At 33.3% G+C, this 25,387-nt stretch overlaps 1 protein-coding gene across 20 annotated transcripts in view; it reads left to right on the top strand.

The window, feature by feature from the left end:
* The window catches only part of KIAA0825 (KIAA0825 ortholog), a 355,235-nt gene that overhangs the window by 136,297 nt on the left and 193,551 nt on the right, over nt 1-25,387 (top strand). For 19 of the 20 annotated variants that reach the window (XR_005655479.1, XM_039875078.1, XM_039875074.1 and 16 more), the window contains 2 exons: nt 7,316-7,495; nt 20,567-20,791. Coding sequence is in view for 19 of the 20 variants with exons in the window: in XM_039875078.1 (XP_039731012.1) it covers nt 7,316-7,495; nt 20,567-20,791 (405 nt within the window). In the remaining variant the exon portion in view is untranslated. The remainder of the gene's footprint in view (nt 1-7,315; nt 7,496-20,566; nt 20,792-25,387) is intronic. The other variant, XM_039875084.1, reaches the window with a different exon arrangement.

Raw genomic sequence — 25,387 nt, 5'->3', positions numbered from 1 at the left:
GTTTAAAAAAGTAAAGTTAAGAGGTACTTAATTTATATTAGTTTCTTTCTTTCTTTCTTTTATACTGAATGCCTGGAAAAATATGCATGATGTATTTTTCTTCTGTAATCACTCTTCTTGGGTGCTCTATTCAGTGGTCTCTCCCTCTGCTTTTCATCAATTCTCCTCCTCTGTATCTCCTACAAGGTAGGTTTTCCTCCTGTGACACCTGTGTGCCTGAGAAGGCGGTGCCCTAGCAGCTGTCATGCAAGTGAAGAAAAATGGGCCAAATAAATATTTCCAAGTTCTGTATATTATAGTACTCCTTGAGAAACTGTACATATAGCTTGGGAGAACGGTGGTATGGATTTTGCTATGATGTTCCACCTACACAGGATCAGATCTAATCTGGTTTGACAGTGGCTGAAGTATTTCATATTCTATCTCTTCATGGCACCTATAATATGTCTAATATAACTAAAGGGAAATGTTTTTTCTATAGTAGTTAATGTGCTTCTAGTGTTAGCATGTAAAATGAGTAGGCATTATATCACAAGTGATACTATTATTGTGAATTTATGTAGCATATTTTTATCAACAACTCAAAGTGTTTGGATGTATTATTTAATGTATTACTCTTGGATTATTAGGACCATTTTGCAAATGAGGAAACTTCGATACAGAGAAATTGGGTAGATTGCTCCCTTGCTGTTTAAGTGGTCCTTGCTAAAAGAACCATTATACTGAAAGTATATCTATTGTTTTTAAATGAATTCTAAAAAGAAAACATGCTTTGTGGAAATATTATTCTTAGAACTAAAAAATAATATTCTCTTGAATGAATTTCTAAAAATATTTTGTTACTTGATTTTATAAATACATTCCCTAGTCAGCTAATATAATGAGCATTGCTAGGTATAATAAGGCATTGTTCTTAGCTGGAGATGCAGTGGTAAACATGACATACCATATTGCCTTCATATTCTGGGGGATTACTCGCTGGAGAAAAGTAGAAGAACAGACCTTATAAAGTAAAACGATATAAAAATTAGATAAGTTCAACTGCTAATAAGTACCACAAAATGCTTTTTCTTAGAGTGAATGATAGGGATTGAAAAATTGGATGGTAATTAAAGGATGCTCTGAAAAGCTGACACCTACGTATACTCGAGGGTGATTTGGAGTAAATGGAAGATGTCTTTATGCAGTATTATATATTTGGAATATTTCTTCTAATATTTTAGACTAAGAGCCAGCAAACTTTTCCTATAGACAGCCAGAGAGTAAGACCATACAGTCTTTATCACAACTACTAAACTCTGCCATTGTAATATGAAAGCAGCCACAGATAATCATGGCTGTGCAGAGAAGGAAAAAGTTTTTCTGGACCCTCTTAGGGTCCCTGGCTGGGTTTGAAAAGCAAACTGAAAAAGACAGAGTAATAAGAGACAAGCATACAAATTGATTTGATACATGTTTTATGTAACATGGGAGCCCTCATAAGTAAATGAAGACCCAAAGAAACAGTTCATCCTGAGTATTTTTAAGCTAGGCTTAATGAAGAATGGACAGTTGTGGAGAAATATGGTAGGTCAAGGAGTATGAGTTAAGTGTAACAAAATGGGGAAGATTAGCAAGGCCTGTTTGTTAGGATTCTCCTCAGCGTCCCTTTGACTTAAGATAAAAGGATGCTCCTTTTCTCTTTTCCTTCTGCTTTTCTCTCGTGAGGGTTTTATAACCTCTTTCAGGAAAGAAGGGGTTTGATGAAGGTCAGAGTAACCTTCCTGCTTTTGCTGTTTTCTCAAACTCCTTTAGTTTATAATAATAAATGCGCCAAGGTGCCATATTTGGGGGTAAAATGTCCTGAACCCCATCAGCTGTATTCTAATGGAATTTTATTTATGGACACTAAAATTTAAATTCATATGGTTTTTGCATGTCTTTCAACATATTCTATTTCTGATTTTTTTCAACCGTTTAAAAATATAAAAACATTCTTAGCTTCTGGGCCATAAGGAAAAAAAAAAGACGACGGGCTAGATTTGTCTCCTAGGCTGTAGTAGCCAACCCTTGTTCTAGAATATTGTGCAGCACCCAAGCCCCAAGGTGGCTTTATCACTCTTCTGCAATTTGGTCATTTGGAGAGGAGACCTGCACATAACCCTAGCATGGCACTTTTAACTGCTCTTCCAAGGCCTGAGTAGACGTTCTACTACGCAGATAGGCACGGTATCTGGCTGTAGATTAATTTCCCTGTGAAATAACTTTAACTCAGTTCCATGTTACATGGACATCTAAGGACTTTGTGCTTATGGGGGAGCACAGCTCAAAACTTACCTCTTACTCCTTAGGGCTGCCAGCTACAGAATTTGAACTAATTAGTCCACCCATGCTTGGTGGTCATCAGACATTGTCTGTAGAATCATTGTCTTTTCTTGGCACAGTGTATATAAAGGGATATTGCCCACTTAAGAGTCAACACAGAGAAAAGTGACAAAGATCTTAAGGAGAAACCAGGCCATACCTTGCTTAAATAAATTAGGTATGTCTAACTTTGAGGGGGGAAAAAAGAGTAGAAAAGGCAAGATAGCTATCTTCAAATATTTTAAGTCTTCATGTAAAAAAATAAAATCAAATAAAATAGGCCATCCAATTCAGCAAGTAGAGATCCTTGGAAATGAGTTAGAAGGAAATGGATTTTGGCTTTCTGTCAGTCAGAAAACCTGACTTCTTATCCCTAATGACGACTGAGGAAGTCATTTTCAACTCCATGCTTTTCTTTATCCACTAGAGAGTCTAACCTAGATTTCTGTAGTCCTTTCTGATAAGTGTTTCATATATATTTTTAAATGCAAAACAATTTGATTACTTGAACTCTTCGACAGAAGAACTGGCTACCTTGAATAGTAGTTGTTATCCCACCACTGAAAATTTTCAAAAAGAAGCTAAGTGACCATTGTCAAAGATGCTAGAGGACTTTTTATTCATTCACTCAACAAACATTTGTTCATTTACTTACCTTCCTGTAAGGTACCTATCTTATGTTTCTCAATCAGATAATCAAAATTTGGTAGAAATCTGTGGGCTTAGGAGTCAAAGTTTTTAAAGACCTGTTTTGACTGCGCTTTGTTATTCTTGCCAGTGCCTTGCTGCTAAAGCAAAATCCCTTATTGCTCCACAAATGATTCAGTTGAATTAAAACTTTTGCAATCTGATTAGCAATCATTTCTTTTCCAGTTGGCAATCTCCTTGTGCATAATAGCCTTTCATGTTCCTGTTTTGCTTTCTTATCCTATAGAATTGCTCACTTTTATTTGCAAATCTAAAGGGCTTGAAGTTAATATAAGAATCTATCTGCAAACATTAGAGCTGTGAATCCCAGATCTAATTTTATGGAATAGTAATCTTGATAGATGCAATACTAGAAAGGGTTTCGTGGTCAAAAGTACTATAGAAAAACTGCATGCTATATGATAAAAATCCATTCTTGAAGAGTCACAGGGGTCATGAATAATTAAAGGCTGTGAGAAATCCTGCAGAAAACAAAAGTGTTTAATGTTGTTGAAGCCAGCATTTCCAGAACATAAGTGCTACTCATAATGTCCCATGAAATGTACTTTGAAAATCTTACCTTATAAAAAGCATGGGAAAAAACCCTAGTAGATACAGCCAAAATTGTTTCAAAGAAGTTTGCCTATCTGCATTTATAAATATGTAAATAATACAAAATACTTTTTAAACATACAGAATTCTTTATATGACATGTGAAGATTATCAGTTTTCAAGGAATTGGAATCAATCACCCAGTTAATTCCTATTAATTAAATCTCTATTGATGTTATTTTCTTGATAATTTGTAGACTATTTTTCTACTTTATATATTATGGCAGCCTCTTTAAGACTTAATTTCTTCATTTATTTTTAAAAAATGGAGATCGCATCCACCTCACAGAGTTTTTATGAGGATCAAGATAAATATAAAAATGTACGTAAAAAACTTAGCTTGCACTATGGTGGATATTCAATAAAGACCTGTCTTACATCTCACTGTAATCGTAGTCCTGAATTTGAGACTGTGAATATTCAAAAGAGAAATCTGATATTTAGTGTTTATTTGGGTTCTGAGGAAAACAACATAGAATACATTATAAGTGCTGAACTTCAGCTTCTACACAAGCATTTTAGAACATAAAGCAAGAAAATAACTCCCAGGGAAAAACATCCCTGAATAGAATGATTTTTTTTTTAGTCTTCAATGTTTAAGACTCATTATGTGAAACTTCCTTTTTTAAAATTTCAAAATTTGCCCAAGTAAGAATAGTTTAAGGAAAGGAAAGTAATAATCAAGTCGTATTTAATTGAAAACTTATAAATAAATGGCAGGTCTTTATATCTATTGTTAGCCTTTTATATAACAAACTGCAAGATTTTAAAACTAATTTTCAAGTCAGGTTTATTTTTGTTAATTTCCATAGTGAACTAGGCTGTGACATTCACATTTAGTGCTTCCCTAAAGCAATTTTTGTGTGATATTCCACTCCCTTTTTCCCAGGTATTAATTTATTGGTCTTGTGTTCTAGGTTTTGAGTCCTTGTTTTATATGTTACGCTTTCTATTCTTGCACTTTCTATCTCATACCTATGCCTAAAGTGAGTCTTTCTGTCTCTTCCCTTTGGTTAGGGATGCTCATTAGTGCCTGTTTAATTCAGCATCTCTAAGCTCATGGCACTCTTTTCCACAATATCGCTGCCAAATCCATTTTAGTGACTCAGCAGGAGCTTGTCATTAACAACATTCTAGTAGAAAGTAAAAATTAAGCAGTCTTGGAAAGTGCTAGTGTGCCGCACGTGTTTAAATCTTTGGTGGCAGTAAACACAGCCTCCCGGTGGGTAGGTGGTCAAGTTCTTCACCTAAGGCCACCCTTCCTTTCAAGCACTAACAAGTTCAGTTCTCAAAAGAAATTTGAAATAATAACTGCAGTGAAAAGAGCTCTTCAATGTTATCGAAAAGACGATCTGTTTCCAAATATTATATTTGTTTATATAATGTACAAACCATTTGATAGATAAAGGAGAAAGCAGATGGAATTCAAAACAGCAGCTTTATTATTGATAAAACCTGCGTCAGAGAATATGGCTTTAAATATGTGGCTTACCAACACTGCTTTCCAGAATTAAGCTCATCCCTCCATCCCTCCAGCCATCCTAGATGTCCCTTGCAGTGACAGAACAGCAGTCAAGCGGGCCTTCTAAGCCTAGCCAACCATGCCTAGTTCCCCCCCACCCACCACCTCCAAACTCACCATTGAGAAGAGTCCCTCCTCCATCTTTAGAATGAGGAGTGCGGAGAAACAGTAGCATGATTCATATTAAGGGGAGGACAATAAGAGAGACCAGGCCTGGGCCAGATGTCGATCTGATAGGATAATACCTCTTGGGTAAAATTATTGATTGAGGGAGGTGAGGATAATGATTGTCTGAACAACGGAAACTTTAGGTAGATCTAGAACTCACTAATTTTTATTCCTTTAACCTCTGACGATCCCATAAAGACATATCCGGAAGTCTTTTTATTAAATACACAAACGTCTGGTCCAGAAGCAGAGGGAAAGGAAAAGGAGAGGGCTAGACCTCTATGTGGAGGAGATGAGAAAGGACTGACTTAACGAGCAGCAGGCAGGTGCAGCTTGAAATTTTTGATGAATCTAAGAACTTGTGCCAGGGATCCAGCTTCCCTCTGGGCCTTGCCCATACAAGCCTACCTGAACACCACTTGGCAATAATTCCGGCAAAAATTCTGAGGAAGATTCTCATTGGTTACCTGCGTATCCCTGAGCTAATTACTGTTGATAGTGCAGGGGGTGTCATGCTCTGATGGGCCAGGCCTTGGTCATGTGCCCAGCCCAGGCAATGGAGCCAGCTTTATCCAACCAAGTAAACAGAGTTTGCGGTGGGAAGTGGGGGAGGTTGGGGGATAGGGGTTGTCCACGCATGCAGGTTGGGGGATGGAGGCAGTGATAGCTTGCTGAAGGAAAACTAACTTGTTTAAAAAAAGAGACAATGGATATTAGGAAGGCAAAAACAATAAATTTCCTCTACATAAAGTCTATGATGCTAGTTCTTAGTTTGCCAATAACATTAAGTTCTTGATCATGAAAATCAAATCACAAAAAATAAAATTGTCAAGAGGAAACAAAGTAATGAGCTTCTAAATGAGCAAGAAAAATAAATATGCTCATTTCAAAAGAATCCAGATTGCATTTGTTCAAGATATTTAAAATATAAGAGATAAGGTATGAGTCAATTTTTATCTTTAGTTCAAAAAGTATTTTTACATTTTATGAGACTGGGCATATCATACTAATAATCTAAACAAAGTAGAAATTATTCTTTCACTTTTCCAGTCCAACCCAGAGATACAACAGTGTAGGAACTCCTGATTACTCATCTTTGAAGAAGTCATAATGGAGCCAGAGGAGGGCCAAAAAGAGCAATTAAAATGGCTATATCTTTCAGGGAATTCCTAAAATAGTTTTATTGAAAAAATGATAAACCTCTTAATTCTGAAATTATAGGGCCTATGGGTTTGAAAAATATGTATAAATTTATTTGTAGAATTGGTGGCATAATTTTAATAACACTATAAATGAATTTTTATGAAATTTATGTTTTGAACTTCAGAACATAATCGATGATCCATTTAAAAAATACAGAACGCAAATCCCAAAGAGAGATGCAAAGATTCAACTAGACTTAAGTAGATTTTAGATAACAAATGAATATATATAGAATAATACTATTTGGTATTCAAGTTATACATACATATATTCATTTATCTGTGCTTATAAATAATATGAATAAAATATAAATATCACTTATTAGTAGGATTTGGTACAATTTTGTTTTCTTAGTCAGATTTTTTTTATAATTTCCAGAATGAATGTGTATTACTTTTAAATAAAAAAAGGAATAAAAAATTTTTCTTTAAGAGAAAACAGAATTCTTACATTAGGGGAAACTAGCATTGCCTTTTGAAGTGATGTCACGCGGTCCTTCTCACAATTTTTTCTTTTATATGTATCCACGAGTATATGAGAAACAATATTGGGTTAGATGGGCCGTTGATCTGAAAGGATGTGGCATTTCTCTTACTTTGTAAATATTAATTAAATGCATTTTTTACAGCATTATGCTAGGGTAAGTGATAAGAATTTAATACTATGTAAATAGTAATCAAATATATTCTTACAGCATTATGTTAGTGCTTGTGTAAGTGATAAGAATTTAATCATACTCACTGATACCTATCTTACTAAATCATTTTTATTCTTTTTAAGAACACACTTTTCAAGAACAGTGTTCTGATACAGAAAATAATCTGAACCAAGTATCCAGCTTGATGGAAGCCATCTTTAAAGTATTATACTATTGTACTTTTTCTCCACAAACATTTGGAAATGTTTTTGTGAGCTACATGGAAGAAGAACAATTATGGGACTTTTTATGTAACATTCCAGGTATGAGAAATTTACTATTTGTAAAGGAAGCATTTTAAAGATACCTACATGTATTTTTAAAGGTCTTTAAAAAGTATTGGTATAAATTTTGCTGAGTTTATTATTTGTAAAAGTTTATCCTACACTTTTTTTTTTTTCAGTATAAAGGCTTCTTTTGAGAATCATTAGCTATTAGTTCCTATAAAAATTTAGTATTCTTAAGACAACCTAAGGGGGAGATTGAAAAGGAAAATTGTGTAGTGCAGATTTTCTTCTATTATTATTATTAAGGAAGTGTTCTATCATTAAAATTTCATTTAATATTTACCAGAGATTATATTTTGCTATTGAGCATATTAGATATTAATAAGAAGTGAAAAAATATTTTTTGATTCTTGGGTGCATATACTCAATGAACTGATGGACAAAATTACTGGTCCATTTTCTTCAAACATAAAAGGCATTTATTATGATGCCCATGGTCCCTCTCTCTACAAGGCATCCTATCATTCCTTTGAGGACAATATGTTATTTCATTTGTTTTGTATTTTTGGCTTGCAGCTAGAACAAATGTTAAAGACAGAGCAGATTACATATCTGAATAAGAAATGTTTATGAGTTGGCCCACCTTCAGGGCCAGGTATAAGGATTCTCACATTGTTTTATCCTTAATATTCTGCCTTTAAATCTCCATACTCAATATTTGGAAAAACAAAGGATGGAAACTTAGAGGTTGTCCTGTTAATCTATTAACCATTTATATCACTTACATTTAGCTTCAACTTATAACTTTTCTTATACACTGTTTTGAAATTGACATTTTCATAAAATATTTCCTAGGATCCATATAAAAAAATCTAATTGGCTCATAATTATGTTTTCATTCTTTTGACTATTCGCTAGACATTACCTGAGTATCTTTTTAGCTATTTTAAAGTCATTATATTACATTTTCTCTTGGTCATTATCTCTGCAAAATAGCAATAGATAACTTTATGTAATGATTTCAAAAATCTGGATCTATTGCTTGAAGCTTCTATAATAATTAGCTCCTTTTAAAGTTTTGTCTTTTAATTTTCATGCATTCACTCACTGCTTCTCTTAACCAAAAGAGAGGCAGTTATCTAGAAAATGAGACTGAATTACTTCTGATGTAGATTTTACCGAACCGAGAGAAAAACTTCACCTACTGCTGTTTTTAGTTGTTTCTGGTGAATTAAAGGTGAATTCTCTTGAAAGATTATAAAGTGTTGGTGACTCACATGCTTCAACCATTATTTATCCTTCAACTCTTAAGTTCTTGAACCATTTTGATACTCAGCACAAAAGTGTACTAAAAATGACCTAGTTCCTATCAGTGGACTTCAGGAATTGGCATGAGAGAGCAAAACTGCTACTTGCTCCCAATTAGTCCTATTGCTGAGTATACCTGGGTCAGAGAGATGTTAAGAGAATTGCCTAAGATTGTCCATTGATGAGTTGCAGAATCAGAACTAGAAACCAGACCTTCTGTATTATTTCTCTTTATTTTTTCTATTAGACTAAATATTTTAAAATGTTTCCTTTATGAACATATGAATTTAATAATGAAATATATAATCTGATTTCATACATCCTTTGAATGAACATAAGCTAGCAGGAAAAATTAGAATGAAATCCATTTATAAAAGAGAAATACAAAAAATAATTAAGATGGGGACTTCATGTGGGCATTTCTTTTTCCTTTTTTTTAAATAATTTTTTACTTTTCAATTACAGTTGACATACAATATTATATTAGTTTCAACTGTACAATATAGTTGTACAATTAGATATTTACATAACTTACAAAGTGATCACCCCCAATAAGTCTAGTACCCATCTGACACCGTACATAGTAATTTCAGTGTTATTGACTGAATTCCCTATGCTGTACTTTAGATCCCCATGACTATTTGGTAACTACCAATTTGCACTTCTTAATTCCCTTCCCTCCTGTGGGCATTTCAAAGACCAATACATTCTTTACGAAATAGTTTTCGTAGCAATCAATCGTTGAAGGTCTATATCCTCAAAGTAGGTCAAGCAGTCTTTAGCCGGGCAATCGAATATCAAAGCATAAATTCTTTTGATTATTCTTCAGTCACTCTATTCCTTGACATTCTTTTTCTATTAAAAGAGATTAATGTTTTTAACACATCTCATGAATTAACTTCATAAGAAACTACGAAACTGGTTTTCAAAGTAATCATGTGTTTTTACATTCCCACCAGTAGTGTATGAGAGTTTTAGTTGTTGCAGGCCCTCATGAACGCTTGGAATTCTCTTCTTGATTTTAGTTATTCTAAGGGGTATGTATTATTATTTTATTCTGGTTTTAATTTACATTTCCCTGATAATTATACTTTCCTGAAACATATTTTTATACAAATGTATGATTTTTCCAGCATCATTGTTAACGGTTATTTGAAAAAATTATTTTGTAAAATACCTATTCAAAACTTTTCTTTATTTTTTAATTGGATTATTTGTCTTACTGAGTTGTGGAGTTCTTTATATATTCTTGATACAAATTACATGTAGATATGTGTATTGATAAAATTTTTCTCCCAGTCTGTATGTTACTTTTATATTTTCTTAACAAGGTTTTTGATAAGGAGAGGTTTGTAATTTCAATGAGTCCAACTTATTCATTTTTTTATAGTAGTGTCTTTTTGTGTCCTAAGAACTATTTGCTTATCTAAAGAGTGCCAATATTTCTCCTTCGTTTTCTTTTGGAAATTTTATAGTTTTAGTTTTTGTGTTTAGTTCCATGATTAATTCCGAGTTGATTTTTTTTTTTTTTGTATACTATGAGTAAGGTAAGTGTTATTTTAGCTTTTGATTACATAAAAAAGTACTTTTCCTTTATATTTGAAATTTATATTTTTTCATACAAATGTATAATTTTTCCAGCACCATTTTTAGAAATCATTATCCTTTACTAGTTGAATTACTTCGATGCCTTTGTCAGAAATCAAATGACCATTTAATCAAATGTATGCATCAATTCGTGGACTCCATATTCTGATACTTGGAATTGCATGTCTACACTATTTGCTTTCTGCATGTCCTCTCTAAACTTGGTTCTTTTCCCCTCTATTTTGGCCCTCTTTTGGATTAACTCAGTATTTTTCAGTATTACATTTTATCTTTTATAATGGATTATGAGATATACCTCTTTCTTTCTCTGTCTATTTATCTGTGTTAATAGTTGCTCCAGGGTTTACGATATGTATCTTTAACTCATCAGTTTACCTTTTAATAATAGTATACCAATTTACATCTAATGTATGAATCTTACCATGGTACGTTTTGATTTATTCCCTTCTATCTTTTGTGCTAGTGTTATCATGCATTTTATTTCTACTGTTATAAACCCCACAATTTATTATTTTATTTTTATTTTAGTCAATTATAGTTTATAGAAATTAAAAAGGAGAAGAAAGTCTTTTATATTTATCTCTATATTTACCATTTCTGGTACTCTTATTTCTGTAGATCTGAGTTTCTAAAAGGTATTATTTTCCTCTACCTAAAGAACTTCTTTTAACATTTCTTGTACTATAAATCTTCTGCCATCGTTATTTTAGCTTTCATTGCATGAAAAAGTACTTTAACTTTATATTTGAAATATTTTTCATTAGATATAGAATTCTGGGTTCAGAGTTTTGTTTTTTTCTTTTCTTTTTCATTAGCACTTTAAAGATGTCATTCTATTATCTTTTGGCTTGCATTGTTTTTGATGATGTATCAGTTATTATTAAAGTGTCTGTTTACTTTTATGTAATTTGTCTTCTTCTGTGGTTGATATTAAGATTTTTGTCTTTATCACTACTTTCCAACAATTTGATTGTGTTTTGCTTTGTTTTGGTTTCCTTTGTATTTATTCTGCTTAGTGTCTGTTGAACTTTTTGTATCTGGAGATCTTTAATTTTTATCATATTTAGAAACATTTCAGCCATTTTTCTTGAGATATTTTACTTTTTATCCCCCCTTGCATCACTTTTTCTAGGACTCTCATTACATGTATACTAAACCTTTTGGTGTTTTCCACATGTCACTGAAGCTGTATTCTTTTTTGATTTTTTATTGTTTGGTTTTGTTTTTTAGCCTTCTTTCTTTTTGTGCTTTGGTTTGGATACTTTCTATTGTCTCTTCAAGTTCAGTGATTTTTTTTCCTGCAGTTCTAAACTGCTGTTAAGGCCATCATTGATTCCTATTTCATATATTTTTAACCTATAGCAATTCCACTTAGTTCCTTTTTATATTTTATACCTTTCTCTCATGTTTAAATCTTTGTACATGTATATGAAGTCTGTTTTAAATCTTTGTTTGCTAATTTCATCATCACTGTCATTTTGGAGTATGTTTCTATTGACCGATTTTTTTCCTCTGAGTCTAGAGCACTGTTTTTTGTATTGCACCTAGTAATTTTTTATTGGATGCCAGAAGTTATGGATGTTATGTTGTTGAGTATGTAGATATTGTTTTCATCCTTTAAAGATTTTGTTTTCACTAATAGTATTGTTACTTGTGGATTTTCTAATGTTGAACCAGCCTTGCATATCTTGGATAAATCTCACTTGGTTATGATATATAATTCTTTTTATACATTTTTGGATTCAATTTTCTAATATTTTTATTTTGATTTTTAAATCTATGTAAATAAGACATATTAGTCAGTAGTTTTCTTTTCTCGTAATGTCTTTTTCTTGTTTTGATATTCAGGTAATGCTGGCATTAGAATGAGTTAGAAAGTAGTCCCTCTCTATGTTCTGAAAGAGATTTAAAAGAATCGGTATATCTTTCCAGTCAAGATGGCAAAGTAGGTAAATGCTGTGCTTGTCACATCTCACAATTACATCGAAAGTACAGCTGAACTACAGAACCACAATTATTGAGTGTTGCCTGAAGTCTAGCTGAACAGAAGTCCTATAACTAAGGACATAGAGAAGAAGCCCCCCTGAGACTCTTAGGTTTTGTAGAGATGCAAAACAGGCTAAAAATTGGTTTAAAAATTGGGAGAGATATCTTGACTGTGGAGGTCCTCCCAGAGGAATGAGTGTTTCCAGTCCCACACTAGGCTGTTTAACCAATGGTTTCAGTGCCAGAAAGAGAAGTCTCCACAACTTCTGGCTGTGAAAACCAACAGGGATTGTGGCTAACTGAGACAGATGATGGCTGGAGTCCCAGGCATTCTTCTTAGAGGGCGTACACATGAACTGATCCACTGATAGGCTCATTCACTCTGAGTCCCAGAGCAAGGGCAGCAGCTTGAAGTGCGCCAGGGACATATGCAGAGGAACTGAGTTGGCTGGCTTCAGGGTGAGGGCTGGATGGGGCAGCTTTCTCCCAGACAGAAGTGCTGGCAGAATCCATTATTTCTTTGTTGAACCCTCTCCCCTCCTGGAGACACAGACAGCTATCATATCTGAGTCTCCATTAGCCTGGCTAACACTGGTCATCCCATCCTGGTGATTCCTTGAGACTCTACCCCACCCAACCTCCAGGCCCATCAAGCTGCTTCCAGTGGCTTTTTCATACAAACAGCCTGTCTTGGCTCATGCTGCAAACTTTCCTAAACTCTCTCAAAGGTTAACAAAACCCAAACAAGCAGCATATGACCTCAGCAAGCCCTGTATCTCTTGCTGAACACCCTAAGGCCCGGCACTAGCGGCAACTGGCCTCAATTTCTAGCTTGGCCCCTCGAGGCACCTTCAACTCTCTCACGGATTGCAGCCATCTGTGGGGTTCTTGGTGGCTCATACCAGGTGTCCCCAGGTGAGGCACAGGCTGCAGCTAAAGTTGCTCTGTGGCTAGGCCCCTCTCAGGCGGCCCCAGGACAGACAAGCCTGTTGGCCACCTTTGGACTGAGTCGGAGCACCAACTGGGGCCACACCTGAGGATGACAAATCCAAAGGGCAGACAGAGCAGGCAGCAGAGCCGTGCTAAAGTGAATTCTGCATTGTAGGGTCAGCCCCTGCACAACAGCTCCTCCACTATACTCACTGGCCAGTCCTCACAACCAATCATCCCGTGGCTCAGTCCCTCCAATTGATGTGCAAATGGCAACCAACACTCAACTACAACAAGAGGGCACACAAAATTCATACAAAGAACACACCTGGAAAACTCAGCTCAAGTGACCAGGGAGACTGCACCACTATGCCCCACAAGACGCCTACTATATAAGGCCACTCTTCTAAGACCAGGAGATATAGCCACTCTACCTAATACATAGAAACAAACACAAGGAGGCAGCCAAAATGGGGAGACAAAAACAAAACAAAACAAAACAAAAACAAACATGTCTCAAATGTAAGAACAGAACAAAGCTCCAGAAAAAGAACTAAACAAAATGGAGACAGTCTGCCAGATGCAAAGTTCAAAACACTGATTATAAGGATGCTCAGTGAATTAGGGGAAAAGTAGATGAACTCAGTGAGAACTTTAACAAAGAAATTGAAAGCATAAAAATAGAGATAGAAAACATAAAAAAGAACTAGTCATAAATGAAGACAACATTAGAGGGAATCAACAGTAGATTAGATGAAACAGAGGATCGGATCAGCAATTTAGAAGATAATATAGCAGAAAACACCAAATCACAACAGCAACAAGAAAAAAAGAATCCAAAAAATGAGGACAGTTTAAGGGGTCCCTGTGACAACATCAAGCGTACCAACATTCACATCATAAGGGTACCAAAACCTGTCAGCTGATTTCTCAACAGAAACTTTGCAGGCCAGAGGGATTATCACGAAATATTCAAAGTGATGAAAAGCAAAGATTTATAACCAAGATAACTCTACCCAGCAAAGCTATCATTTAAAATAAAAAGACCGTTAAAGAGCTTCCCAGACAAGAAAAAGCTAGAGTTCATCAACATCAAACCAATATTCCAAGAAATGTTAAAGGGACTTCGAGGAGGAGGAGAAAGAGGAGGGGAAGAGGGGGAGGGGGGGGGAGGAGGGGGGAGGGGGAAGAGAGGGAGAGGGGAGGAGGAGGAACAATAAAGATCAAAAATATGAATTAAAAAATGGCAATAACTACATATTTATCAACAATTACTTTAAATGTAAATGGATTAAATCCTCCAATCAAAAGATGGGATGGCCGAATGAAAAAGAAAACAAGACTCTTACCTATACTGCCTACAAGAGATGAGTCTTCAGATCGGTAGACACACACAAGCTGAAAGTAAAGGGATGGAAAAAGATATTTCATGAAAATGGAAATGAAAAAAAGAAGTTGGGGCATCAATACTTATACAAGACAAAATAGGCTTTAAAACAAAGGCTATAACAAGAGACAAAGAATGACTCAATAATTCCACTTCTGGGTATTTTTTCAAGGAAACCCAAAACACTACTTCAAAGGGACATGTGAATTCATATGTTTATTAAAGCATTATTTGCAATAGCTAAAATATGGAGGTAACCTGAGTGTCCATCAATGGATGAATGGATAAAGAAGAGGTAGTACAAATATATGATGGAATGTTATTCAGATATATGAAAAATGAAATCTTGCCATCTGCAATAACTTGAATGATGGGCCTAGAGGAGAGTATTGGGCTGAGTGGAGTAAGTCAGACAGAGAAAGAAAAATGCCATATGATTTCACTTACATGTGGAATCTAAAGTACGAAATAAACAAGCAAACAAAATAGAAACAAACTCATAGATACAGAGAGCATTTTGATGGTTACTAAATGGGAAGGAGCTTTGGGGGATGGGTGAAAAGGGGGAAGGGATTAAGAAGTACAAATTAGTAGTTACAAAATATGAGGATGTAAAGTATAGCATGAGGAATATAGTCAATAATATTGTAGTAGCTATATTAGGTGTCAGAAGAATACTAGATTTATCAGAGTGATCACTTTGTAAGTTATATAAATATTTAATCACTGTATTGTACATTTTGACAGATTGTGTCTTTCAAGAAATTGGTCCATGTCATCTAGGATATCTAATTTTTGGTCATAGAGTTATTTAGAGTATTCCTTTATTCTTTTAATGTCCATGGATCTATAGTGATGTTCTCTCTTTCATTTCTGATATTAGTAGTTCGTATCCTCGCTCTCTCTTTCTAGTCTGGCTAGAGGCTTATTGATTTTATTGATCTTTTAGAAAAACCAACATTTAGTTTTGTTGATTTTTCCTATTGATTTCTTGTTTTCAGTTTCATTGATTTCTGCTCTAATTCTTACCATTTTTTTTCTTCTGCTTAGTTTGGATTTAATTTTTCTTATTTTTCTAGTTTCCTGAGGTGGAAACTTAGACTGTTGATTTTAGGTCTTTCTTCTTTCTTAGTGTATGCATTCAATGCTATACATTTCCCTCTAAGCACTGCTTTTGCTGCATCCCACAACTATTGATAAGTTGTGTTTTCATTTTCATTTTAGTTCGAAATATTTTTAAATTTCTCTCGCGATTTCTACTTTTATCTATGTGTTATCTAAAAGTGTATCATATATTTTCAATATCCATGTTTTGGAATTTTTCCCGTTATATTTCTATTATTGATTTCTAGTGTAATTCCTTTGTACTCAAAGCAGACATTGTGTGATTTTTATTCTTTTCAATTTAAGTGTGCTTTATGGCCCAGAATGTGATCTATCTTAGTGAATGTTAAATGTGAGCTTGAGAAGAATATGTATTCTGCTGTTGTTGGATGAAATAGTCTCTAAATGTCAATTATATCCAGTTGATTGATGGTGTTGTTGAATTTTACTATGTCCTTATTGATTTTCTACTTGCTAGAGCTCTTTCTGATAGAGGGCTGCTAAAGTCCCCAACTATGTTAGTAGATTCATCTATTTTTCCTTGCAGTTCTATCAGTTTTTGCCTCACATAGTCTGATACTCAGCTATTTGGCACATACAGATTAACAATTGTTATGTCCTCTTGGAGAAATGACCCCATTTATCATTATGTAATACCTTCCTTTATCCCTGATAACTTTCCTTGCTTTGAAGTCTGCTTTGTCTGAAATTAATATAACTACTCCTGCTTTCTTTTGATTTGTGTTAGTGTGATATGCTTTTCTCCATCCATTTACTTTTAACCTATATGTGTCTTTAAATTGGGTTTATTGTAGACAACATATAGTTGAATCTTGTTCTTTGGTCCATGCTGATCAATCTCTGTCTTTTCATTGGTTATTTTAGTCCATTGACATTCAAAGTGATGATCGATATAGTTGTATTATTATATCTATTATATTTGTTATTGTTTTTTATTTGTTGCCCTTGTTGTTTATTCTTATTTTTGGCTTCCAATCTGCTGCCCTACTTGGCTTTAATTGCGCATTTTATATGATTCCATATTCTCTGTTTTCTAAGCATGTCAGTTATACTTCTTTTTTTACTTTTTTAAGTGATTTCTCGAGTTTGCAACATATAGAGAGAGTTTGAAACCCATCCAAGTCCACTTTATAACAACACTATAACACTTCACAGGTGTTGTGAATACCTTATAATAACAAAATAATCCTAATTTTTTCCCATTCCTTATATCATTACTGTCACTCATTTCACTTATATACAAACATACATAAGTATGTACATGTGCATATATGTAAGATATATCAGTCAAATGAATACATTGTTGATATTATTTTAAACAAACTTATCTGGTAGATCAATTACGAATAAGAAAAATGAAAGTTTTCATTTTACCTTCACTTATTCTTTCTTCAGTGCTCTTCCTTACTTTATGTAGATCTGAATTTCTGACCTATATTATTTTCTCTTTAATGAACTTCTTTAAACATTTCTTACAAAGCAGTTCTACCGCAATAAATCCCCTCAATTTTTGTTTGTCTGAGAAAGTCTTTATTTCTCCTTTACTTTTAAAGGATCATTTTTCAGAGTATATAGTTCTAGGCTAGTGGGGCATTTTTTCTCTCAACATTTTAAATATTTCACTTCACTCTCTTCTTATGCACATGGTTACTGAGAAGTCAGATGTAATTCTTTCCTTTGTTCCTCTAAAGGCAATGTGTCATTTTTCCTACGACTTCTTTCAGGACTATTTTTTTAATCTTTGATTGTCTATAGTTTGAAAATAATATTCCTAGGTATAGTTTTTTAAAGTATTTATCCTGCTTGGTATTCTCAGTGCTTCCTGATTCTGTGGTTTGTGTTTGACATTAATTTGGGGGAAATTCTGTCATTATTGTCTTAAATATTTCTCTTCTGTTTTTTCTCTCTCTCTTTTCTCCTATATTCCTATTATGTATATATTATATTTTTTTGTAGTTGTCCCACAGTCCTTGGATATGCTGTTCTGTTTTTTGTTTGTTTGTTTGTTTGTTTTCTTTGTTCTCTTTGCTTTTTATTTTTGGAGGTTTGTATTGAGATATGCTCAAGCTCAGAGATTCTTTTCTCAGCCATATCCAGTTTACTAATAAGCCCATGTTACAGTACTTTTGATCTGTAGTATTTCTTTTGCATTCTTTCCTAGGACTTACTGATTTATTCTTGCATGCTGTCTATTTTATACATTAGAGCATTTAGCATATTAATCATAGCTATTTTAAATTCCAGGTCTGATAATTCTTACAGCTTTGCTATATCTGTTTCTGATGCTTTCTCTGTCTTTTTAAATTGTGTTTTTTGTTTTTTAGTAAGTCTTATATTTTTTTCTTGAAAGCTGGACATGATGTACTGTATAAAAGGAATTGCTCAAAATAGACCTTTAGTAATGTGGTGAAGAGGTGTGGGCGAGAGAAACTATCTGCAATCTTATGATTGGGTCTGTTTTTTGGTGAGCCTGTGCCTCTGGATGGTGTACTTCACAAATGTCTTTCAGTCTCCGCTCCATCCCCTCCCCCGCCCCCCACTTAGGTAGGAGAGAATGGCTAGAGTGGACTGGAGCTGGATATTGCCCTTCACCCAGGACAGTTAGGCTCCGATAACCCCAGTGGGTTAGGCTCTGTTTTAATAGTTTCTCCTATAGGTAAGCCTTAATAAAACAGAGCTCTGGCTTATTTCAGAATGTTTCTTTTCCCCTCCCCTGGCTGGAAGCACTAGTGGATTTTTGTTTGATATTTATTGTGGGAAACTTGTTGAGCTCCTGGAGGTAAAACTCACAAAAGTGTGGCAGCTCCCTCATGACAGGGGTCCTTCTGGAGTTTGAACTCTCAGACTTGTTTGCACTGAGCCTCCAGTAATTTATCAATTACAGTTCATATTTTTCCACCTTGACACTGCTTCCCATGGTAGTTTCTGCTTATGAGTCTTTGCTCCACTAAACCATGACTCCATGTAGTTTGCCTGTCTGTCCCTCCAATTTGCCTTGTGTCTTCACCTCTCTTATCGATCCAAGAAGAGTTGTTGATTTTTTAAAATCTGTTCAGCTTTGTATTTGTTGTTAGGACAGAGTGGTACTTCCAAGCTCTTTATTTGCAGAGTTAGAAATGAGAAGGCCTTGCCACTTACTCTCTTTTCTCTATTCCCTCCTCTCCCATTTCTCTTTTTATTTATCTGTATCTTAACTCCACCATAGGCATCTGTGGCTATTGCTTAATTCTCCTTATAGTATTTAATGCTTGAGATATTTCAAAACCCTGTATCAAGAGACTACTGGGCAGCCCTACACTGTAAAATGGTAATTTTTATAGAAAACTTATCTTAGATAAAAATAGCAAATATATATGGAGCACTTACTACATACCAGTTATTTTACACAAATTAATTCACATAAGTTTTAAATAATTCTTTGAGATAGATCTATTATTTTCTCTGTCATTTTCAATACTTTGTTTTTATTTTAAAGTGAATAAACATATCTTTTTATCTAACATAAATAGAGGGATTTCTGGCTTTCTAGAACTTTTAGATATGTGAGATGATTTTAACCCATGACTCCAAAGCATTGAACCAAAATGAATAGAGGGATTTCTGGCTTTCTAGAACTTTTAGATATGTGAGATGATTTTAACCCATGACTCCAAAGCATTGAACCAAAATGAATATTAATTATTGCTACAAGAAGAAGGGTTCTTAATGTGTTTCACTGAATTAAAGTTTTAAAACATCATTGAAAAGACAGACAGCTATGTCTTCCACCCATCCTGTAAAGAGCAACAACGTATGTGATGACTATGCCATGTGAAAAAATTAAAATCTCAATATTTGATATTAGCAAGATCCTCTTCACCATGGTCATTTTAATAATGGTTTGAGTTATTTGAAAAATATCACCTCAAAATTTGAGAAAGAAAAAAGCATATAGGTGCCTTACTGTATTGATTCAAGTGATAGTCCCAGGCCTTTCCAGTTGTATTTTTTAAATTTATTGCATTTACCACACAAATAATATATATTCATGTTGGTAACATGTATAATCAGTAAGAAGTCAGGATGGCAGAAAGAAAGAAAGGAGAAAAGGGTAGAGGGAGAGAGGGAGGGAAAGAAGGAAGAAAAAGGAAAAGAAGAAGTAAAGGAAGAGGAAAATCTCCATTTACGTTGTAGAGTATATCTTTTGTTTCTTTTAAATGTGTATGTAGATATGTGGTTTTAAATACAAATAGCATGCCATACTCTTTCTAACCTGCTTTTATTTTTATACTAAACAATATATGGCTTTACCATGTAAATAGATATACCTTGGCTAACTAAACACTTCACCAATTACTGGATATTTAAATTATTTCCATTTTTTTATATCTTTTATATAACCATAATTAATTTCTTAGAATAAAGTCCTAGAGAAGGAATAAGTGGATTAACGGGTAAGTAAAATGTTAAAGTTTTTGATACTATTGCCAAGTTGTCATCTAAGAAGGTAACACAATTTTTATTCCCACCAGAAGAGTTCAAAGCTACCAGAAAATACTGTTATTCACTATTATTTTAATTTTCATTACCTTTATTACCAAGATGAAGAAATTTTTTTTTCAAACGTTTATGAACTGTTTATCAATTGTATGATTTCTAGGTTAAAAGCAGCTCTCTTTCCCTATAGCTTTAAACTAGATCACTGAGAAACTGAATTCCCAATTGAACAAGACACAAAATATTACAAGATTCTGCTAACTGTAATATACTGTCTAATTTTAAAGTCTCAACATGTATGGAGTCTGAGCTAGAGTTCATCCGAAGCTTGAGACTGGCATTGACCGACGCTGTCAAGGACATTGTACAGGAGATAATATCTGTGATGAATTCTGGAAGAAACTGTGAGACAAACCTAAATAAGCACATTGTTCCTGAACATTTGCTTGAGAGCATTCCAAAAGAATGGAATTATATTCCAAAAGAAACCAAAAAGAAAGAATCAAGCAAAGGTATATTTATTTTTCTGTAAGAACATATTCCTCAAGAAGCAATTTTCTAGGATATGAGATCAAGTAAAATTCTAAAAGTGATAATATTTGTAAACTATATTAGTCTTATTTTTACCATGTATATTTGAAACCTGTAATTTTCCTTACTGAGAGTCATATGATCAAAGAATCTAGAAATGAAAATTACTCGAATGGTCATTTTATTTATTTAGTTACCAATTGAGGATTTTCTGTGACATTCTGTGTTCAGGTTAGTATTCACAGATTAGTCACATGATTTTGACTGATTTCCTCTAAATCTATTGAGTAATCTAAAATTCATACTCTCAAGAAAATTGCATGATATTCAGTTTAATTATTCTTTCCTTGAAGTTTTCCCCTGCAACCATCAATTATTACTTTCTTTTCGCTTGTTGATACACCTATATGTGTAGCTTTCAGGTCAAAAATAGCACCCTATTTAGTAACTGTGTTTTCCAGACAGATGTTTTTCCCCCAAATACTCATGGTCCTGAATTCAGTGCATTGTTCTTATTCAGCGTGTCTACCAAATGTATTTAAGAACTATCAGTTATCTACATTATTTATTTTATTAATCAAGTCTTCTCTTCTTAAATGATTTCTTCCTATCTAGATGTTTCTACTTTCTGAGAAATTCACAAGATTCCTTTGAATATATACTATGTATCTGTCTATATTCATAAATATTTAAAATTTTTATAATCAACTTTTCCCTTTTGTATTCATCTTTAAAGAAGAATATTTTTTCACTAACTCTAAGGAAATTGTCAACAGTAAAATATTCCAGCTGAGCCCACTAAAGTTAACTGAGGGGACTAGACTTTCTTTCATTCTTCTCCATGATGATCCTAAATAATGTGACTCTTATCCAGTGACCTTATATTACAAACTCAAATCAATTTTCTATCTGTGACCTTTCATAGTAATGTTTTAATTTTGTTCAAGCCCTATTAAACTTCCTTTGAATCTAGTAAAGCCATTTAATTGAAATTGGAAATGTCATCTTTTCATTGCTTAAGTTTTTCCAAAGATGAGTTGTTCCCATCTCTCTTTCATTCTAGCTTTTGTATATTTCATAGATTTTGAGCAATTCAAGAGTCATGATCTATAGTTAACATATCGTGTCATATGAGTAGCACTATTTTCCTTGTGGCTTTCAAGTCATTCTATTCATGAACAATTTTGCTTTCTAAAAGCATTTTGGAATTCTTCCATAACATTTCAAAGAGCCTCCAATTCCAAAAAAATGCTTACTTTGTAGATATAAGTTCTTGAAGTTTTCCTTACTAAATAATATTCTTCATAAAATTATCACTAAGTACGATACTTCTTCGATAGACAGCCATGAAGGGGTGCCAAATCACATAAATATATAAAAGAAAGTGGTAGAGAAAAGTGATTTCATAAAGCATTCTGTGCATTCCAGGTGGCTATGACAATAGAATTTCCATAGTTCTTCATTTCTTCCCTCTTTTAGAGTGACAGTGCTAAGCCTTTATTTTCACTATAGTATACAAGAAAGATAATATTTACATACCAGACATTAAGTCACTTACTCATTCAGTAGGTATTTACTAAATGAATTATACTACCTACCAGGCACTGTGGTTGAGACCAGAGGGAAACTGTAAATAAAATATCTCTTCTTGGTGCTAGAAGAATAGGTATAACTATTGTGAAATGCATACAGACACCTCAGGGGATGTACAAGACAATTCTTGGGTGTGTGAAGAAAGAAAGAAATTAAACTTTACTAAAGTTTCATATGAAGATTGTCACTGGGCTTCTCCTTCGGTCTGTGAGTGAGCCAGTTGTATGTTGGAAACAATATTGTTAGGCAGGAGATGGACAGGGTAATCTTACATCTTCATTAGTTTTCAGTGTACAATAATGAATTAAGGTTGTCCTTTATATTTCAGAATCTACTTTTAACAAAATTAATTCTCATAAAGAACACAAGTGGCTTTAATATATTCCTATAAATCAACAGGTCAACTGCAGTTTAAAACTAACACTGGGAATGCAAGGAAGAGCAAACAGTGACAAAATGAAAGAGCTCACTCTTTCTATTCCTAACATGAGCTCTTTCTCAGCCATATTATAAGGAAAAACAATAATAATCTGACCAGATTTGGGGGAAAAAAAAGAAAAAAAGAAAATGTGTAGTAAAACCATTTGAAATATGGCTTCGCATGTATTATCATTAAATATGAACCCTTCCTAAATGAGTATCGTGCCCTGAGATATTAGCTAGAGATAGCTTGAAGTCATCTTGATTAGCAAAAAATTTCAAAACCAAACTTTTAAAACATGAAGACAAACTTCTATAATTGTTTCTAGCAATGTTTTAAGTCAAACATATTTAATCCAGTACTTTGCAAAATTTATCAAAAGACCAATAAATGTTATTTTGGAGAATTCTAACTTGATTTTGAGAATTCTAACAGGTTTTTTTTGAGAATTCTTTAAATGTTCCCAGTAAAGGGAACATTTGCTTCCTGACACAATGAAAATGACAGAACATGGAAAACACTAGGGTAACAAACTAAAATGCATTTCTTTATTTCTTTGTCAGCAAATACTGTTACATAGAAAACACGGAAGATTTAAAGAAATAAATATTACAATAAATTATACAATGTAGGGGATTATCAAAGAGTTGAATGAAAGTTCAGATGTTTCTGACTGAACTTTAGCTCAGTTTAGGTATTGGCTCCCTTATTTCAAAATGCAAATATACAAAGAACTAGTTGTTTTGTTTCTTTGACAACAATTAAATGAAAGATATACTAGAGAGTATATTTTTTTAACAGTAAATTACTTTTTAAGTAAAAAGAATGTTTTATGGGAAAACTTTGGAGTAATTGCTTTAACTGAAACTGAATTCTGGAGAGGAAATAGAGATAGCACCACAAGGAAAATGTATTCATGGCATCATTAACATGCATATTATTGAGGAAGAAATTGAAGGCAAAAATACACAAAGTGCTATAGGAAGTCATTAAGATAGTTTATTTTACAAAAGCTAGAAAGATTACTTTTATAAAAGCCAGTACCACCTATAAAAATATCATAGCCTCACATTTAAAAATTTAGAATTTTCTAACATAACTTAAAATATTCCAAAAAAGAGTTTAAGTGATTCTTGAACATTTTTCTTAAAAATATAAAAACAAAATATTTTTCAATTTGTTTGCAAGAATAACTAATTGACATCACAAATGATGAAGAATTATTAGTCATCAACAACCTTTGCCTATTTGGTGGCAAGATTGAAAAACAAGTGCCATGATTTCACAAGAACTGTTATTCATATACTTGTTCTGCGTGGATCTATGTATGTTCATTTAGTGGCTTTTACCCTATGACAGCCATTAAAACCAAGTATTCAAACAAACTGAACTTAGAATTACTGTTTGCAAAGTGTTAAGCCCAGATTTTAAAAAATAATAAAGCATGTTAAATCACATTATGCTTACTCAATAAATTATTATTAACATTTTATATCATTAATAAACACAATTTTAAATGAATTTTAAGACATTATTTTGTCTTCACCTCATTCATTATCAATTTCTCTTTTGCATGTTTTATGATTCACAAAATATATTATTATAGCCAGGAGTTCATGAATGGCAAGGAAGAAATAATAAATATATAAATATACATATCACATTGCATTTATTCTAAGACACATTTTTTCACACTTTATCAGCTTTGAAATTGGGATGGCTCTTACAATATATTACATATATATGGCTTAGCTAGAAGTCAGCTTATTTAATTAAAGACAGAAAAATAAGTGTGTGGCATTCTTAAAATATACCTCCCTGGTGTGTTGTTAACATCGTCTTAGACTCAGAGCCCCTGTGATTAGTAGAATGGGTTTATTGATTTATCATCAGCGTAAAAGTTCTGATTGGAATTTGCCTTAAGCTTTAATGAAGTAGTTGGGGATCTCGTACCTGGAGTCCTCAGATTTTATAAAATATCAGAAATGCAGGTGTGAAGAGAATTGGTAATCTTTGCCTGCTATCTACTTTGATTGTCAAATGTTTACTTGATATCTGCAGTTAAACCCTCTCTAGGATAAATGTAATATAAGGTATAATTTTTTAAGTCAAATACCTGACAGTAGAATAGAGTGTATGAGAACCAGACACATAAAGTATAAAATATTTAAAATAATTTAAGAACACACAGAAGAGTGGTCACAAAGTGGTCACAAATTAATTTGTTTTATCTATGTTTTAAGCCTCATCTAAGCATATTCATTTGAATAAAAGGAAAATATTCATTGAGGAACTATTTTTTACCAAGTACCAAACAGGTGCTTTCACGTTTATTATTTCATTTAATACAGTACTCTTATGACATCATTCAAATATATGTTGGACCCAGTTTACAAACTTATAAAGACTACTCTAGTTAATTTTTTAAATGATTCTTAAGTTGTCATGAATTTCTGAGGAGTCACTAGACTAGACATGTTTTCCAAGAGCTTTGTACTTTTTTAAAGCAGAGTGACTTTTTAAATGTCACAAATGCCTTGAAAAATCTTTCACATTGTTTTAT

Source organism: Pteropus medius, unplaced genomic scaffold (assembly GCF_902729225.1).
Source record: "Pteropus medius unplaced genomic scaffold, Ma_sr-lr_union100, whole genome shotgun sequence".
Taxonomy (NCBI): domain Eukaryota; kingdom Metazoa; phylum Chordata; class Mammalia; order Chiroptera; family Pteropodidae; genus Pteropus; species Pteropus medius.
Note: the sequence above shows the minus strand (reverse complement) of the source record. Positions and strands in the feature narration are given on the sequence as shown.